Genomic DNA, 19300 nt, shown 5'->3' with positions numbered 1-19300 from the left:
AAGAGGATGCCATCATGTGTTTATAAACACATACTTTTTTAAAAAACTGAATTAATTATATAGAAACTTCTTTCCATAGTGGGGATGGTTTTAGCCCCTAGTGTCTTCTGTCTTTAGTAACACAACAGCTTTTAGTTTTTCTTTCAGAATTTCCATACATTTCAGTTAAAGGAGCCCTTTTATGCTGTTTTGGGTTCGTTCCTTTATTGTAGTGTGGTATAGGTTTTTGTGCATGTAAATGGTCTTCAAAAGCTAAAATCCCCAAATTCCCTCCAGAGAGAGTTTCTCCCCCACACACTCCCCCATGCATATGGGTATAAACAAAATGTTGTATTTTTTAGCTGTCAGAATCAGAATACCTGTATTGGTCCCACAGAGGGGACATGTACGTTGTTACAGCAGAAAAAGAGCCACAGACAGCTTAATGTTACATGTGCAAAAATATGTACATGTCTTGTCTAGACATGATAGTTAAGGTTTGACATTGACCTCAAATGTTAAGATGTTAGAATAGGTGGTCTGGTAACGGGTCAAGTGAGAGTTTTTTTGCAGTTTTCCCAGGGTTACCTTACCGACACCCCAGACAAGCCATGACTGTGTACATTTTTCATGGGAGAGTGCATGGGTCAGTATTAGTGATACATTTGGGCAGAATGCAGGTAAAATAAATGGCCTCATTCAGCTCACATTTGTCAATGTTCCCTTGAGACAGGCACCTGTGGGTCTTTGAAGGTTCATAGGGGATCTCAAAACAGTGAAGAGGGAAACAGCATGATTATGGATGGTGCACATATGGAACAGAAGCCATTGTGTGCCCTAAAACGTTTGCAAGATTTGCACATGCAAGCACCTGCAATATATAAGCCTAAATTAAAAGAGGGATCAGAAGTCATAATCTTATCGGTAGCCTATATTGAATGAAGGTAAAGGTATAGAACATGAATATTATCACAGGATACATAACATCACTGTGAGACTGTAATATGCAATTACAAAGCCAGCGGGAATGTTACCATCAGAGAGGCAGAAGAAGAGTGAATTATAAGCATTGCTCATGTATTTTGCACCTCTAAAAGCCCCGCCAGCTGGTAGTGTGTACATGCAGTATTTTGTGTGTGTGCTGAGAGGGAGAGGATATCATAGGAAGCCAATTTTAGGTGGCAAAGGATGAACCAATTTCCAGTCTAGATTTAATTTGCATTGCAGACACACGGTTTTAGGTGTTTAATAAGAAGTGATACCTGTCTGTTCAAATGACTTGCTTTATCTGAAAGAAGAGCACTGCCTCTCAGTAAAGCTGGCTTCTTCCCTGGTGCAGGCTACTGCCATATACCCGATATAAACCCCACATCATATAAAAGCAGAACACTCTGAATGAATGAGAGATGTGGATGCTGAGACTGTATTCGGCCATCTTTGACAGTTCACACTAATTTTACGCACAAATCTACGTTGATGAAACCGGCAGTGTGTTGTGTTGTGTTGAACCTATGAGCATCTCTGATGTGGCGCATCTCAAGTGCGTCAAGGGAAATATGCTGAGACAGATCGGACAGGAAAAGAAGACGTTGGGTTTTTCAAAATAAAATCAAGACATTTGTGTCTTTGAAGAACTTGATTATTATCTAATAAAACAGAAGGAATTTACATCAATTTGATATGCAAATACAATGTGACAAAGAACACAATTACATCCAGTAATTTACAAGTTAATAGATAAAAAAATATACAGTGTAGGCCTACATATGAGCAAACCAGGCTGGTAAATAATTCAAAGTGATTTTAAAGGAGCTATGACCATAAAGGTATGCAGATCATTCAACTCTTAGTCTTAAAAATTGTTTTCAAATGCAATATTGCTTGAATCCTAGTGTGACTTATCTGCGTTTGTCGTTAATTCAGTGGGACACATTTCTTTGTTTCTTTCTATATGTAAAAAAAAACAAAACATATTTTAGTTTAAAATTGGGTATCATTAGCATTACAAAGGTAAAATTCATTTTAAAATAAAGATCGATAGTTTAAGATCCGCAAAGATTTTCTTTTTCTTTTAAAACATTACTATGGGGTCATGTACACTTGTATTGTTGGTCTATAAGTTTCTGCATACTGCATCCTGTTTATAAAAAGGCAGGTTTGTATTTGATTTTTAAAACACTGAGTAGAGGGCACATTTCTAGAGAAAACATATTGGTTCCTTATTTTCTAAGGTTATATTGTTATATTTTCTTACACAGAATATACTCATAAGAGCCATCTTATTGATCTTTTTTTCCTGTATTTATTTGAATTATTGAGTTAATCCAAAATGTATTGTAACATAATTGGAATATCTTTATCGTCGTCATACATACAGTATCTTGTGTGATATCGTTGATATCTCTCTCTGAAGTAATACAAATAGACACAAATAAATAAAAGCAGAGGTAGCAGCAATGACGATGCACTGCAATAATTCAATTAAATGTTAATCTACATATTACACATTGTACAGACTATAACATTGAAATATAACAAAACAAAATTGGATACAATTGGATTCCTAAATGCTAAAAGTAATAATAGCTGGAAAAAAAAATAGACATCAATATTGATTATGAATTATCATTAATTCACAAAGGCTTTTACGTCAACAGCAGAGACCGGAAGTCCTGCCTCTGTGTATTCCTCCTGGCTTCACGGCGGTGCGCATCTCACCGACCGGGAATACCGATTTCTGAACATTTCGGCCTTTTCCCCCGCTGCACCGTAAGCTGTGTTTTCCTGCGAGCTGCTGCAAAGGGGAGAGGGCTACCGGCGGAGAGGAGGCATTGTAACGAGCAGGGTTCTGACAGAGGGAGATGACACTCATCCAGAAGGAACAGTGTTTGTTTTGTATGGCGAAATGAGGCAGGGGGTGGAGAGACGCCACAGAGACGCTGGGCTCCGGCCAAACATCTCCGCATTTTAGCACTTATTCGATGCTCGGGATTTGCATTGCATTGCATTTGCTGCATCGTTGATCGGCCATATTTCTGCAAAGTGCATGGTGGAAAATGCAGCTTGTTTGAGGACATCCCCCCTCCAGATCCCCGTTGCTGCCATGACAGGCAGATGTCTCCTCTCGACCGCGGCTCGGCCGGCTGGAGAAGAGGCAGATTGATTCGGGACGGTGGGTCGCATCTGCGGATGTTATTCGGTCTGTGGAGCCTGTGATTATCATCCGCGCAAACACACCTTGATTCTCACTCAGGGAAAGAGGAGAGAGAAAACAACATGTCTTCTCGGTCTGCATTACCGTCTGGAAACGACAGGAGTACTGGAGACCATGTAAGTGCATTACAGCCTATAGCCTCCGATGGTGTGCATGCATAAGACAAAATGTGCATCCCTGAAATGTTCTCCTCATATATGTGGGATTTTGCATTCACGGGGTGTGTTCTCCATGTAGGATCATGGAGCTAATTTCCCCATTAGGTGGAAGGATTCTGCAGGTGATATTGTGTGGATATTTGAGCAGGATCTTTGAAAATGGGCTAACCTTGAGTGTCTACGCAGGGAAGAGCTGATGGCAGGCTAACAGCCCGGAATGAGTCCATCCGCATACTATAACACTCAGCGGATATGCGCAGAAAGCCTGAAAACCAGCCGTCACCTCTTATTATAAGGCTGTGGAGAGATAGTGATGTCACATTATAATGCCAGCTGCTGCTGCTGCCTCAATTTATATAACAGTGTGCGTCTCCAGAAAATGGATGGGTGGGACGAGAGCCCAAAATAAATGTATAGAGAAAATGTGTGGTTGGTATGAAACGGGGATTACTGCGTAAAATGATGTGCAGTCCATTGCTGCGCAGCCTACAAAGCGCCCAACCCCAGAGCAGTGGGTGTCAGACAGCGCCATACATCCAGTACAGTGGAAAACAGTAGAGGCCTCTAATAGACACAGACGCAGAGGATATGTTCATGGGAGAAACACTGAATGTAAGAATGTTGCACCATGATCTATCTATCCATCCATCTAATTATCTCAAAATGGTGACATGAAGGCTTGGCATGATGGCATTTCTCTCCCTTAAACACCTCTGGCAAGGCTCCCCCATCTGTCTGTTAGCAGCACAGAGGGATGGTTAAGCCAGTTGGTGTGTGTGGGGGGTGTGTGTGTGTGTGTGTTTGACTGTAACTGTAACTGGGTGTGTGTGTGTGTGTGTGTGCGTGTAACTGTAACTGGGTGTGCATAAGTGTGTGAGCTTACGCTGTGCATGATTGATTATGAATGCAGAGCCGTTCTTCCATTAAGATGGATCTCAATCTGCTGTCATCACTCCACAATTAAGCGATGATGACCGATGAGTTGGAGTGACTGGATGAAATGTTGTGCTGCCATGTTGGCACAGGTGAGGCGTACACTTGATGAATGAATGAGCTGCTGCCACCCATCAGAGATGGTGGCTGGGACTTGCCGGTGTGTATTGTAGGGAGAGAGAGGGGCCACATTGGCTCTAGGTGGGGCATGAGGAACAGGAATGGAAGCATGGGAAGGTGTGTGTGTGTGTGTGTGTGTGTGTGTGTGTGTGTGTGTGTGTGTGTGTGTGTGTGTGTGTGTGTGTGTGTGTGTGCGTTGCTGAGAGCAAGATGGCATGTTGGGGGGATGGAAGTGTGATGCGTTAGGGCCAGGGACCACTGTGCTGGCATCTGCTCCTTTTTTACTCCTATATTCCTCTCTCTTCTCTTATTCCCATTTTCTGTCTGATATCCTGGTTTCTTGCTCTCCTGGTATTTATTTGTATTTATTTATTACCCCCACCATGTATTCGCTGTTTTTCCTCCTCTGTATCGGACCCTGGTTTGTCACATGACAAGAAGCTGTTTCATACTGTAACACATCCAGCTTTGTTTGAGTGCACACTGTTGTCCTCCATTTGTCATCTGCTCATGGCTTCCTGGAAGAAAATTATCTGTGACTCCAATGTTCTGATGCGATGCAGTAGCAGTATTAGCAGTAGCAGTAGTACAGTTTTGTAATGTAACTAAGTAGATTTACTCAAGTGCTGTAGTTAGTTAGTTAATTTTGAGGGACTTGTTTACTTTACTTGACTTACAATGTTGTGCTACTTCGTTCTTATACCCCACTATAATTCAGAGGTAAATGGTGTACTTTTACTCCACTAAATGTATGTAATACCTTTAGTTACTTCACAGATGTGGATGAATGATGTGAAATATAATCAAGTCTTAAATCAGACTTTAGTTCTACCTGGAGTAAATTCACAAGATACCCTGCAGTATATAAAAGTTATTCAAACTAGCTGCACCTTTACCAGCTGTGAGAACACTTTAATGATCAATCATTATAAAACATATCATATATATTATTCTGAAATGGACCAATCTGCACAATGACTACTTTTACTTTTGGATATTTTGATGCTAATACTTTTGTACTTTTACTTGAGAAACATTTTGATTGCAGGACCTTTACTTGTAATAGAGTATTTTAGAGGCGGCAGTGGCTCAGTCTGTAGGGCCTTGGTCTTGGAACCAAAGGGCTGCAGGTTCACATCCCGATCGGACCAAAAAATAATAATATGGAGTGATAGCTGGAGAGGTGCCAGTTCACCTCCAAGGCCACTGCCGAGCTGCCCTTGAGCAAGGCACCTAACCTCGAAACTGCTCCCTTGGTGCCGGGTACCTGGCAGCCTCTCTGCTCTGCCACCTCTCCTATCTGCATGTGGTTGTGTGTTTAGCCATGTATATCTTCCCCTGTGTGTGTAAACAAAACATAGTGGTTACAAAGGTAAGGGATTAATAAAGTGTATCTTCTTCTTCTTACACTCTGGAATTTTACTTTTACTTAAGAACAAGATCGGTGTACTCCTCCCACCTCTGTAGTAGCAGTAATTGTAGCAGGAAACTGTTTTACAGAGCTGTGAATACTAACTCAGGTTGCAGTGATAAACCTGTATACTCTGTCATATTAAACGAGGACATCTTCCAGCAGAAAGTAGACCTCCAGAAAACATGATCATGATGGAAACAACATGTTCCTTTTCTGAACAGCAGCTGCTAAATCCCAAATGAAGGGCACGTTTTCAAATGTATTTCAAAGTTGCTTTGTAGTTGAAGAAAAAGGAAAATAAGGGTAAAACAAAACCCAGAGACAGGAGGAGCTAACACAGGTAATTTAGCTTCTGAAGACCATGAGGGCTCCATGGTGGGAACAGGCAGTCCTGGATCTGCTTTGGAAGCCTGAAGCCTTTCTCCATGTTATATTGGTGTTTGCACACAGGAAGTGAGCCAGGCTCATTTTTGTAGTGGCCAAACGTCAACTGTCACTTGAATAGTGATTTAAATCATTAGGGCCTAAAAGCTGTAAAATGCGCTAAATGCCTTATCCAGAGTTACTTCCCTCTCTTTCCGTTCTATTGAGCCTAGACTTGACATGTTCCATTGGATTGGAGGCGGGGCTAGAGGAAAACGCAAGTGTGCATGCTATATGAGTCCTCAGAGAATCAAGGTATTTTTGTACTAGAGCCAGTCCAATTAGGTTTTATGCGCCACTGGGCAACATTTCTAGGAATGAATGGGGCCCCACCTCCAGCGCTGTATCCAGTTCTCCATCCTCACCACTTTCCTCTCCTCTCTTTAACACCTATCCCTTCTCATTTTATTTTCTTCCAGCATGTGTCGCTGGGGGCCAGTCGCTCAGACAAGGCCACTAGCCAGTCCAGCCGCTCGCTGGGGGCCCGGAGCAGGATCTCCATCGCCTCCTGCTCCGACGAGCAGCCGCACGTCGGCAACTACCGCCTGCTCAAGACCATCGGCAAGGGAAACTTTGCCAAGGTCAAGCTGGCCCGCCACATCCTGACAGGCAAGGAGGTGAGACATGGGGCAGCAGAGGTGCATGGTGGGAGGAGGAGATGGATGATGCTGGCAGGGGGAGGAAAGGTGACGGTGTCATACAGATGGGATTTGGTCCAGCAATAAACCTGCTACATTTTAGTTTTCAACATATTTTAAATAAGTAGAAGTCTTACCTTCTTTTTTATTCTCCTTAATTAGACATTTTCCTACTCAAAATATTTTTGGGAAAAGTCAGCATACTTTTAAATTCTCTGGAGATATCCTGACAGCAGAAGTAACCAAATAAATTATAATAAGAGAAATTATTTGAATTAACTGAAATTATATAAAAATGCATAAATGGGTAGCACATTTGTATACGTTATGGCTGATTGCTTTTTATTGTTAAATAAGTCATTAAATACAACTTTATAGATCAGTTATGAACAATAATAGCATAACTGTACAATTACCTCATTTTTTATATGTAAATGTGGTTTGATAAATGGCTTATAGCTAAAGCTTGAGTAAATGATTCATTTGTAAAGCTGTTCATAAAAGATGGCAAAGATAGAGTACGTAGAGGTGTTCATTGGATCATCAGGAAAGGCTTCTGAGCATCATGAATGTTTAGGCAAAGGCTGATGTTCATGTGTTTCCTTTTCCTCATCAAAAACTTGCTTTGACATCTCTTCCAGGTTGCAATAAAAATCATTGACAAAACTCAGTTGAACCCAACCAGCCTTCAAAAGGTGAGTGTCTCCTCTTTTGATACTGATATGAACATGCTCCACTGTCTTGACGCTATGTGCAGAAGCTGGGCATCAGAACTGTGAATAGTTTGCTCCTTATTATGTAATTCAACAAAATCCTGACATGCCAGTGGGGATTTGGAGAGGTTCAGGTTGATCCTCAGCTGTTTCCTCCTCGGAGAGGGCAGGCATGAGAGAGCAGCTGATGGAGAGGGGGTGATGCTGCTTGGCAGGTGCTAGGGACTGGGAGGAGACCCCCGCTCCAGAGATCCTCTCACATCTTTCTCCGGAATAATCTCTTCCCCAGGGTGACTCACGTCGGAAACATGGTCACCCAGCTAAACCTTTTCTGTGTTTGGGGTTATTAATGTTTCTTTCCAAAACATTGGGGATAGCCACGAATGCTGTGATGCTAAGAAGGGCTTTTGATTGACTGGATTTGTATTTCCTGCTGGTCAGCAAGTTGTGTGTTTAGCCTGAGTGGTGGACGCTAGTGGACACTTTGGTTTCTCTAGATATCAAGGGCAACCTCAGGCACGTTTCATTTCAGGATCTGGAATGGCAAACATCAGTAGATCTTGGTTGGTAGACATGCAGACCCAAATCATAGACATCATAAATCATAGGTTGATCACATGCTTAGATATCACCACTTTATATCCGGAGCACAACCATCTTGATCACACACATTCAGGTTAAGAAGTGTCTTGTGGTTAGGGAATGTGTATAAAGACATAGGGAGACATAGGATGCAGAGACTTGCAATCAACCCGTCTTTGCCCATAATGCTGCTTAAATGCACATATGGGCTAAAGTGTCTTCCTTCCCTTTCTCTCGAATCTCCTTTCCTCCCTCAGCATGCATGAGCTACTCTGCCCTTGGGCAATAAGGGAAAAGACAAGAAGGATCAAATCAGGGCTGAACAAATATTGTATGTGTCTATATTTGTGATTTAGTTTTGAAGATGTCTGTATGTTTTGCTTCACAGATTAAAAAGATGTATATTTAAAATAGAAGGGGCATATCTGAACTTCTGTCCCCCCTAAAGAATATAGCTAAGGGAAATAGCCTTTAGCCCTTTAGTTATGTCATACAAATAGTGTAGTCCCCATTGTTACTATTATTGACTTTACTGTGGCACAAAAGCTTTGCCCAGGAAAAATAGAGATTACAGATGACGATCCTTTTGATCCTATTTATTTTATTTGTACCTTTTTGACTTTTTATAAATGGTCTTTTCATCATTTCTGCATGCAATGATAGCGATGACCTTGGGTTGTCACAGAATTATCAAGGCTTTACTACAACTTCTCATTGTTTCCCCAAAGCCTCCGTTGCCCCTCTGATCCCAGGCTTCCTGTAATCCTGAGACTTTGACTCATCGTGTTTCGTTTGGTTATAGCATGAAAGAAAATACATATCTGTGCCCTATACCTGGCTGGAATATTAGATGCGTTGTAGGAAAACTGTAATCCCAATGAATATGTTATCTAGGGCTCTGCCATATGGAGCATATCGATTTCCTACATTATTTACACGGCAATATTTTTAATAAATATTCATCAGTAATGTGGATAATGACTACGGTGGTAAAGACAAACAGGGTTGGGAAGATTACGTGAAATATGTATTAGCACTAGTTACCTGGAGAAAAATAAGTATTCAGTAACCTAATCCAAGTATCAAAATACAAAAATAATGTGACCTGATTACTTTCCATTACTTTTGGATTTCAGAACAGTACAGTTTACAGAGAAGAGATAACATCTGATCCTTTTACAACAAACACTATATGCTCTTTTTAGGTTTTTACTAACATTGTTGTCCTGCTAGTAATCCAAATCTTTTGAAATGTATCAGTAATTTGAAGACATCTTTTTTTATGTATAAGGGAGTACAGTAACCTATTTATTTCATCCTGATTAAATAATCCAGTTACATGTAATTCATTACACCCCAAGCCTGAAGAAAAATAATACAAAACAGAAATCCCTTTTCCGTAAAACAGCCTTAAAAAACAAGAAAATAAAACAATTTCAATATTATGATATCCAAATATAACATCGTATCTAGTCTAATTTTAGGATATTGTTAAAATATAGGGATATCTTGCTCTGTGCTTTTCTTGGTTCGGTTGCTGCTGTGAAAGACAATGGTGCAACATTTAGGCCAGGATTGAGGAGAGAGGCTGGGATTGGCCCCTGATTGGAGAGAATACTCTACAATTGGCCGCTCATGATAGCGGGCTTCTTTACGTACCCGTGGGCTAGAGAAAATCCTTAGTACCGAAGACATGAAAGAGCCCATATTAGCATAATCTGTCATATATGTAGAGGGGAGAAGGAAAGAGGGAGATGCATTGTATACGGCTGGGTAAGAGAGGGGGAGGAATAAGGGAGGTAAAATCATAGATGTGAAATATAAATGATCAACATCTGTTAAGAAGAAATAGCAGGAGACAGGAGATTTTCATACTGGTCTATCTGATGTCTGAACAAAATCAAATATGTGTAATTTAGAAATTAGAGTTACTTTTTAATATCATATTAATTAATACATAAAACTGACATTTTAACACAATTTGTTTTATTCTGTGGGGATACATTAAAGCCAGCCTTATTGCCACAGAGAACGTGTCCATCCTTGTCAGCTTTATTCTATGCTTCCTATTTATTGGCGGTTATTAAGGGTGACCGGGTCGCACTCGTTGCCGGGGGATTGTTTATTGTTTTGACGGATCTGACCGCTCAGCCCTGCCGTGACGTGCAGCGGATTAAAGAGACGCTCGGATGATGAGCATATCCCAAGATTCCCCTCTAGCACAGCTGGAGAAGCTGGGAAAGAGCCCGGTCTTAATACCTGGGTCGCCACGGCAACAGTGACGTTGGGCACTGCTAGAGGAGAAGACTGCGATGGAGGGATTGAGCGAAGGAGGAGGGAGGCGCATTGGAGACAGGAGAGGATTGAGAGAAGAGGATATAGAGGCGTGTCGCACCATCCTTCCTCCAGTTGATCGTGTGGAGGAGAGTCACTGGGATTCAGCCATGGCCTTTTGTTAAAGGAGGGGTATACACTAGAACCAAGGGGAGCATTAAGACACAATCCTCTGCTCTGCTCTAACAAACTCTGAGTAATTAAGTTAAGATTAAGACAGGTTCATCTGTATAAATCGATGCCCTTATTGAGGTTCATCACATTTATGTAATGTAAATGGTCTGCAAAGGCTAACATCCCTGTGTTCCCTCCAGAGGGAGTTTCTCTCCCACACAGCAGAATGGGCTCTGGTTTCAGACAGAGGGTGAAAAGAGGTGCTGCAGCACAGGCAGTATGAGCTTTTTGAACATTAAAGCATGGAGACATGTCACAGTACAGGCACTAAATACAAATATGAACCTGAAAATGAGCATTAAGTCCTCTATAAATGTGTCTGCTTGTACCTTTCCACCCTGATCTCATAGTAAGCTATAAAGACTATAATATGATAAACAACGAAGGCACTGGGCCATTTCATGTAATCTTTAAAGTGTACTGTAATCCTCCAACGTTGTTCTGGAAAACTGTCCGACACCTCAGGAGGGGGAAGCAGGGAACCATCCAAGCTGTGTACAGTAAGGATGGGACGTTGTTGACCTCAACTGATGGAGTGTTAGGGCGTTGGAAGGAGCACTTTGAGGAACTCCTGAACCCGACAACTCCGCCCTCTATGTTAGAGGCAGAGCTGGAGTATGACAGGGGATCGACACCAATCTCCCGGGGGGAGGTCACTGAGGTCGTCAAACAACTTCACAGTGGCAAAGCCCCGGGGGTGGATGAGATCCGCCCAGAAATGCTGAAGGCTCTGGGTGTTGAGGGACTGTCATGGTTGACACGTCTCATCAACGTTGCGTGGAAGTCGGAAACAGTACCGAAGGAGTGGCAGACCGGGGTGGTGGTTCCCCTTTTTAAAAAGGGGGATCAGAGGGTGTGTGCCAATTACAGAGGCAACACACTACTCAGCCTCCCCGGGAAAGTTACTCCTAAGGTAACTCTCGAAAGGAAGGGCAGGCCGATGTCGAAACTCCAGATTGAGGAGGAACAAATGCGGATTCCGACCCTGGTCGTGGAACGACGGATCAGCTTTTTACTCTTCGCAAGGATCCTGGAGGGGCCTGGGAGGTACGCTCATCCAGTCTACATGTGTTTTTGTAACTTGGAGAAGGCTATAGACTGGGGGTTCACCAGGGGAGTCCACTGTGGGAGGTGCGCGGGAAGTATGGGGTGAGGGGGTCTCTACTCAGGGCCATCCAATCTCTATACTCCCAAAGCGAGAGCTTGTGTCCCGGGCCTCGGCAGTAATTCGGACTCATTCAGGTGAGGGTTGGCCTCCGCCAGGGCTGCCCGCTTTGTCACCAATCCTGTTGTAATATACATGGATCTTTTTGGTTAAGGATTTCGAGGCTAGTTTATTTTTTTTTTTTTCGTGGGGGAATATTATAGGGGGTCTTGCAGTTCGCGGTGACTGAAGGATTGCACACTGCTTTGCAGATGATGTGGTCTAATGCGCTCATCGGTCTGCGACCATCAGCACTCACTGGATCGGTTCCAAACGAGTGTGAAGCAGCTGGGAGAGGATCAGCACCTCCAAATCTAGCCATGGTCTCAGCAGGAAACTGATGACTGTCCACTCCAAGTGGAATGAGTCCTGACCCAATGGTAAGAGTTCAGTATCTCGGGGTCTTGTTCCGAGTGAGGGAAACAATGGAGCGTGAGAGGGTGGGGAATCGAGCAGCGGGAGCGTACGCAGTCGCTTTACCGCACGTTGGACGAAAGGGAGCTGAGCCGAGGCAAGCCTTGTCCACCGCGCCATTTCCGTCCTACCCTCAACTATGGTCATGAAGATGGTGATGACCGAAAGAACGAGATCTGAGGCGACACAGCGCCGAGATGGGTTTCCCTCGGCAGGTGGCTGGTCCCCTTAGATAAGGAGAGAGTTCGGTCATGTCCGGGAGGGACTCGAGATTGAACCCGCTCCTCCTTCGCGTCCAAAGGAAGCCAGTTGAGGTGATCGGCACCTAGTTAAGGATGCACTGGGACGCCTCCCTAAGGAGGTGTCCCGGGCACGTCCAGCTGGGAAGAGACCAAGGGGTGACCTAGGACCCAGGTGGAGATTATACTCTCAGCTGCCGGACCCGCCTTGATCCCCCAGTCAGAGCTGGTTGGTGGCCAGGGAAAAAGAAATTTGGGTCTCGCTGGAACTGCACTCACGCGACCCCGACCACGGATAAGCGGAGAAGATATGATGGAGATGAATGGATGGATACTCCCCGCTTTCTACATGGCCACGATGGGAGTCCTCCCACATGAAGACTTGAAGTGTCAAATTGAATTCCCTTAGTATTTGCTAAACAGTACGTCGGGCCACAATTAGGAATGACCCGATGTTTAGAATATCCAGTCTGCAGATGCTTAATAAAATTAAACATTTTGCATTTACTCAAAAAATCTCACAAGAAGGCTCCTACGCTCTAATAATTAAACTCGCAGGCATCCAGAAGATTTCTGTACTCTACAATCTCGAAAATGGACAGAAGGTTTCTAACTTTGTCACGAATCCATATTTGAGATTCAGGTTTGAGCTTCCGGTAGACGACAATAGCGATGAGTAAGGGGAATGGAGGCAAGGATGGGAATAGATAGCACAGTTCCAACTACAATTAACAAATTCAAAACATTGTCTGACTGGGACGCGGAGCTGAAAACAGGAGTCAAGAAGGCAGAATGGTGACATGTCTTGGAAATACATGTTTCCATAATTAAAAGCCATTTCTGCCAAGAACATGATGCCCTCATGGCAATTTGAACACATTTATTGTATGTTTTTTTATTTATACGTCTGACATATATAATATTTTTTCTTCCCCCCCAGCTCTGTTCGGAGTACGAAAAGAAAGGCTTAAAAGCACCCTACATAGGTAAATGCACTGTGGTCGTGTTGGGTGTTGTGTTGTGTTGTGTTGTGTGTGTGTGTGTGTGTGTGTGGTTTGTGTGTGTGTGGTGTGGGTGTGTGTGTGGTGGGTGTGGTTGCTGTGTGTGTGTGTGTGTGGTTGTTGTGTGTGTGTGTGGTGTGGTTGGTGTGTGTGTGGTGTGTGTGTTGGTGTGTTGTGTGTGGTGTGTGTGCGTGTGTGTGTGTGTGGTGTGTGTGGGTGCTGGTTCCAAGCTTGTTGGTGATGCTTCCATGCGGTGCCAGACGCGAAATCTAAGCTTAATAGCTCAGAGCATTCTTGACCCAGCTGTGAGCTACATCTCCAGGCCTCTATAGAGGCTGATATGAGAATGGACTGAAATGCATATGGAAATATAGAAAACCGACAGCATAAGCAGCGGGTTTCTTGGTATATGAAAACAGACGCTGTGCATGGTTTTTTATTTGAGCAGGATGTGTGAGATGCTAGTGATTTTAATCTGATTTTTGTGCTACAGGGGTGCAGGCTGTCGAGGTGATGGAGACGGAAAACCCTTTACCTTAATCATGGAGTACGCCAGGGGAGTCTCGGTTCAACTCCTTCACCATTCAGCAAATACGACAGGTACATTATAGGTACAGTCCATTTAACAAATGCAAGCTCCAACCAGGGATCTTAAGGTGATGTCATAAGTTACAGTTAGTTAAATTTACGTCTCGAGACCATTGCCACCAAACGAAAAGCCCTCTGCATTCAAATCGTTCTAGAAGTAAGTAGCAAAGATGGGCAGCGAAATATACTCAGTAAATCAAAAGGTTTGGTAAATGTGGGTAGGTAATTTTTGGGAGAACCAGGCTCGAGTCGCAGTTTGAAAAGTACAGCCGGCTGAAAATGATGGTCGTGCTTTTACATACTACGGCTTCACAGAATGACATTTTTCTTATGATTTGATGTCAAAGCCATTAAGGTATCAAGGGCTATCGGATGGTAAGAGCAATTCCATGAAGACTAGGAAAAATGTACCGACCGGTTTCTCAGAACTTACCGACCCACCTTTAAGCTAGGGCTTCATTTAAGATATATTGTGGATGGTATGGGTTATGGATCATCACAAGACGTATTTAATATTTTATTACTGCCGCGGATAGTCCGAACCAAATGTAATATGGTATGTTTATTATTAGTGATGTAATTTTGTTTAGATAAATCTATTCTGCTAAAGTAACTAAATAGCTGTCAGCGGTAAAGTTGCAATAGTATAATTTATAGCCTGCCAAAGGTGTGTAGTATGAATCAGCATAACATTAAATAGAAGTAAAGAAGAAACACAGACAGAAGAGACTCACCACTGGTTACATTTGGATTAGGCACATGACCTAGTTTACTCCGCATTTGTACTGTCTTTAGCTCAAAGCTAAAGCTAGTCTGGTCAGCATCACATTAAATGATAATTACGAAGTAAGAGGATACCATCTAAGAGAAATAGCGTATTCCAAAATTGAGAAACATTGGGAGTCTAAGTTACGACCATGAGAGCACATGAACCGGTGGTAATATTCAAATAGGCATGGCTATTACGCTCTGCTTTACGATGACTGCTGTTTCTTGCTGCTCTCAGTGAAGTGTTTGACCACGTCGTGTCTCATGGGAGAATGGAGGAAGTGAAGCAGAGCACAAAATTCGACAGTAACGAAATCATTAGCATGATGCCCAACATGTACCAATCTTCACTTTTGAGGATGTTCCGCACATAATCCGTCTGTTCCCTTGTGTGGCACAATTGTTTCTGCTGTCAACTACTGGTGCACACAAAACATTGGGCCACAGAGATTTGAAGGTAGAAGGCCTGAGATGTTTGGGCTGCTTCAAGAGTCAGATATAGGCTAGGCAGTGACCTAAAGGACATTTCTTTCCAGACCATATTCACTTGACTCACATTTATGAGTACGGATAGCCTAATCTGGTCTGGAAAGGGCTCAATAAAGCCCTGAGAGTAAGCAGAAGGACTGAAAGGAGTATGGGAGGCAAGTCAGATACTGCGCCTTTCTCAAAAGATATTAGTCCTAAACACACAGGACTAACATATATGCACTATCGACGTCATGTACACGTAGCAGCGGAAACCGGGGGGCCGCCATCGCCTCTCATTCGTGGGTGCCTCTTGTCGTACCTCACAATCGGCCATTCTGTGTGTCGCATCGCCTACTTTCTCATCGTCCAGCTCTCCATCCCCATCCCAATTATTCCTCTCTGCTTCCCCTGTGCCCTCCTTGGAATGGTTGTCGTCTGTCCCCTTCCTGTCCTCGCTCCCCTCCTACCTTGTGCATCTGCCCCCCCTGCCCCTCCTCCTGCAGCCATACATGGTATGACAGCGCCGAGACCTCTGCACGGATGGGCCCGACGCAACACATCAAGATCCAGAAAACTTGGCTTCAGCACGAGTCACGCTGGGCAACAAGCCTTGACACGTTCGTGTGGCCGCCGCCCAGGCTAGCGCCCGGAGCTCTTCCAGGGGAAGAAGGACGACGCCCCGAAGCGGAGGTCTGCGATCTGGGGGTCTATAACCTCGTACACCGGTCAGCGCTCGCTGGCCTTTTGTGGCCGAACTAAAGCAAGTGAGTGGAGGAGCACCTGTCTGAGATCTGTCTGTCGTCGTCTGTCTGTCTGTCTGATCGTCTGTCTGTAACCTTCTGTCAGGAGTACTGCAGGTGCTGAGTGTTCTAGGTGACCTCAAGTTTCACAGTAAATAGTACATGTGCCCGACACAGCCATGAATAGGACTGTTCGTTTAAGCTTAAACAGTCTAAATCTATCCCACAGATCACACCAGCGTAGGGGTGTTCAGGTTCGCCGACAAGCATAGACTAGGTCAGGGTGGGCCGGGGCCGCCCAGCGTAGGGTTGAACGAGGCCGCCCAAGATATTTCGCGACCACATTTAGTTTGTTGTTTGTTGTTTTTAATAATATCTTTTTTTATAACGTTTTCTTTTTATTCGTCCCTTGACAGACGCAGGCGCCATCTGCGATCGATTAACTTGTGCAATGATCACCTCGTCCCTTGCTCGATCTCTGTGTTATTTTCAATGGAGGGCTACAAACACGCAGAGAGCAGTGTACCCACCTGAGCTGAGGTTTATCCCAAGCTGAAGACACACCAGAGAACCCATCAAGGGCTTGATTATCACGTTGACAGTGCCATTCGGCAAGGCACAGGCATCATGTAGACAGCAAACCCTGTGTGACAGGCACTACAGGCCAGAAGAGGCGAGATCAGAGCAAGGAGCGAGGCATTGCCACAGCTTAAAGCGATCGCAGATGGCGTCGTCCGTCAAGACGAATAAAAAGAAAAGATAAAAAAATATTATTAAAAAAACAACAAAAAAAAAACAAATGGGTCGCGAAATAACTTGGCGGCCGTTAAACCTGGGCGGCCCGCCAAGTATAGTCTATGTGTGGAACCCTGAAACCCCTAACAGGTGATCTGTGATGATTTAGAATGTTAAGCTAAAGAACAGTACTCATGCTTGTCGGACAAATGATAATTATCTACTGAAAAAATTAGTCCTAAGTAACTCAGCACCCGCAGGTACCCTGCAGACAGACAGACAGACGACAGACAGACAGACAGACAGACAGACAGACAGACAGACAGCCCCTCCCACATCACTTGCCTTTAGGTGCTGCCCATCAAAAGGCAGCGAGCAGCGACCGCGTGTAGAGGATGACCCCCCAGACCCAGACATCCCCCTCGGGACGTCGTACCTCCCTGACAGAGCTCCGGGCGGCATAGGCGGCGAGCACAGAAGTCAAGCTTGTTCCCACGTGACTCGTTGCTGAAGCCAAAGTCTGCAACTGGATGTGGCGTCAGGCATCAGCAAAGTTCTCCCTGATCAATACATGTATGGATGCAAGAGGGGGGGGGGGGAACAAGAATCACAGCGGAGAGGGCGAGAGGACAGCGAAGGGGACGAGAACAACACATCCAAGGAGGGAAGGGGAAGCAGAGGAGCAATAATGGATGGAGGACAGAGGAATGAGAAGTAGATGGACACAAGAAGGGTTGTGAGGAAGAAAGAAGCCGAATGAGAGGCAGATGGGGGGCGTTCCAACATAGCTACTGTCATGAGTCATAGTGTATATATGTTGTCCCTGTGTGTGTTTGGCAATAACTTTTGAGAAACGGAGAGAATCTGACGCCTCATACCCTTTTCAAGCTTCTGTACTCATCAGGGCTTACTGAGCCTTTTCACAGACACAGATTAAGACTAGTCCCAGATGTAAAATGAGTCTGTAATATGTCAATGAAGAAATGCCTAGTCCTGACCTAGCTAATCCAGCTCTCTGAAAGCAGCGCCAAACATCTTCAGAGCTTCTCACCTTCAATCTCTGTGACAATGTTCTCGGTGGCAAGTTACAGCAGAAACAATCGGAACACAAAGGAACAGACGAGTTATGGACGGACAATCAAAAGTGAAGATTGGTAATGTGGCATCCATAGGCATGAATGTACCTGCGAAATATTGCTCTGGCTTCACCTCCTTCATTCTCGCCATGAGACACGAGTGAGGTCAAACACTTCCCTGAGACAGCAGAACATCATCCAGTCAGAAAAGACGAAGCTAATGCCATGCCATTATTTGAAATATTACACGGACATGTGCTCTCATGGTGTCAACTTCGACTTTTTCAATGTTCTCAATTGGGAAATACGCAGTTCTCCTTAGATGTTATATTTACATCATAAATTATATTTAAGTGAAGCTACACCAGATAGCTAGCTCTAGCATAAAGACAGTACCAGGGGGAATAGCAATGTCTACAATCCAAAAGGTACCAGTGGTGAACTTTCTGTGTGTTCTTGTACTTACTATTATGTTATGCGATCAACTACACAACCTTTTGGAGGCTAAAATTTATACTATTTGCAACATTTACCTAACAGCTTAGTTACTTACAGATAAGATTATTATCTAAAACAAAATATAATCAACTATAAAAAGAACAATAACATATAATTAACGGTCAGAATCCAGCGGCAGAAATAAAATAATTAAAATAAGTCTTGTGATGCATCCATACCATAATCCACATATATTCTAATCGAGCCCTATGCTTAAAGGTGGGTGGTAAGTTGAGCACCGCTCGAGAACACTTTTCTTAATATCCATGGAGCCTAACATCCGAAAGCATGAATATCTTTTAAGTACTGAACAAATCAATAAAAAATGTCATTCGTGGGAACCGTAGATGTAAAAGCACGACCAATCATTTAGCGGCTGACATTTCAAAATTCTAGCGCACTCGAGCTGGTTCTCAAATACTACCAACATTTAACAAACACTGTTTGTTACTGAAGTATATTTTGATGCCAATACTTGTACTAACTTAGAACGATTTTGAATACAGGACTTTTCTTTTTGCAAGGTCCAAATAAATAAACTAAACTATAAAATTATGAAAAATGCACATAAATTTCCCTGTTGAGCTGCATTTGTTAATGGATGTATATAACTGAATAGTATTTTATGGTGAAGGATTGAACCCACCTCACCTGCGTACTCCATTAAGTAAAGGGTCCATCGTCTCAATCACCTCGAACACTGCACTGTAACACAAAACAGAATTCAATAAAACCATACATCGCACAAATCCGCCAAAAAAACATAGCACAGCAGTCTGTTNAATTAATTCGTTTTCTCAACATTCTACACACAATACCCCATAATGACAAAGTGCTTTATTTTTAATACATTTGCACAAATTATTTTAAAACTTTTTTCACTT

General features: G+C 43.4%; 1 protein-coding gene across 1 annotated transcript; it reads left to right on the top strand.

The window, feature by feature from the left end:
* Positions 1–1611: 1611 nt before the first annotated feature.
* On the top strand, positions 1612–8440 carry LOC104961041 (MAP/microtubule affinity-regulating kinase 4-like). The gene is made up of 4 exons (XM_010789246.1): positions 1612–3309; positions 6661–6858; positions 7521–7574; positions 8432–8440. Exons 1-4 carry the CDS (start codon positions 3256–3258, stop codon positions 8438–8440), a joined length of 315 nt encoding a protein of 104 aa, XP_010787548.1. The 5' UTR covers positions 1612–3255.
* The last annotated feature ends 10860 nt before the right edge of the window (positions 8441–19300 follow it).

Source organism: Notothenia coriiceps, unplaced genomic scaffold, assembly GCF_000735185.1.
Source record: "Notothenia coriiceps isolate Sejong01 unplaced genomic scaffold, NC01 NC01_scaffold00032679, whole genome shotgun sequence".
NCBI lineage: Eukaryota > Metazoa > Chordata > Actinopteri > Perciformes > Nototheniidae > Notothenia > Notothenia coriiceps.
The sequence above is the reverse complement of the archived record's forward strand: the minus strand, read 5'-3'. Positions and strand labels throughout refer to the sequence as shown.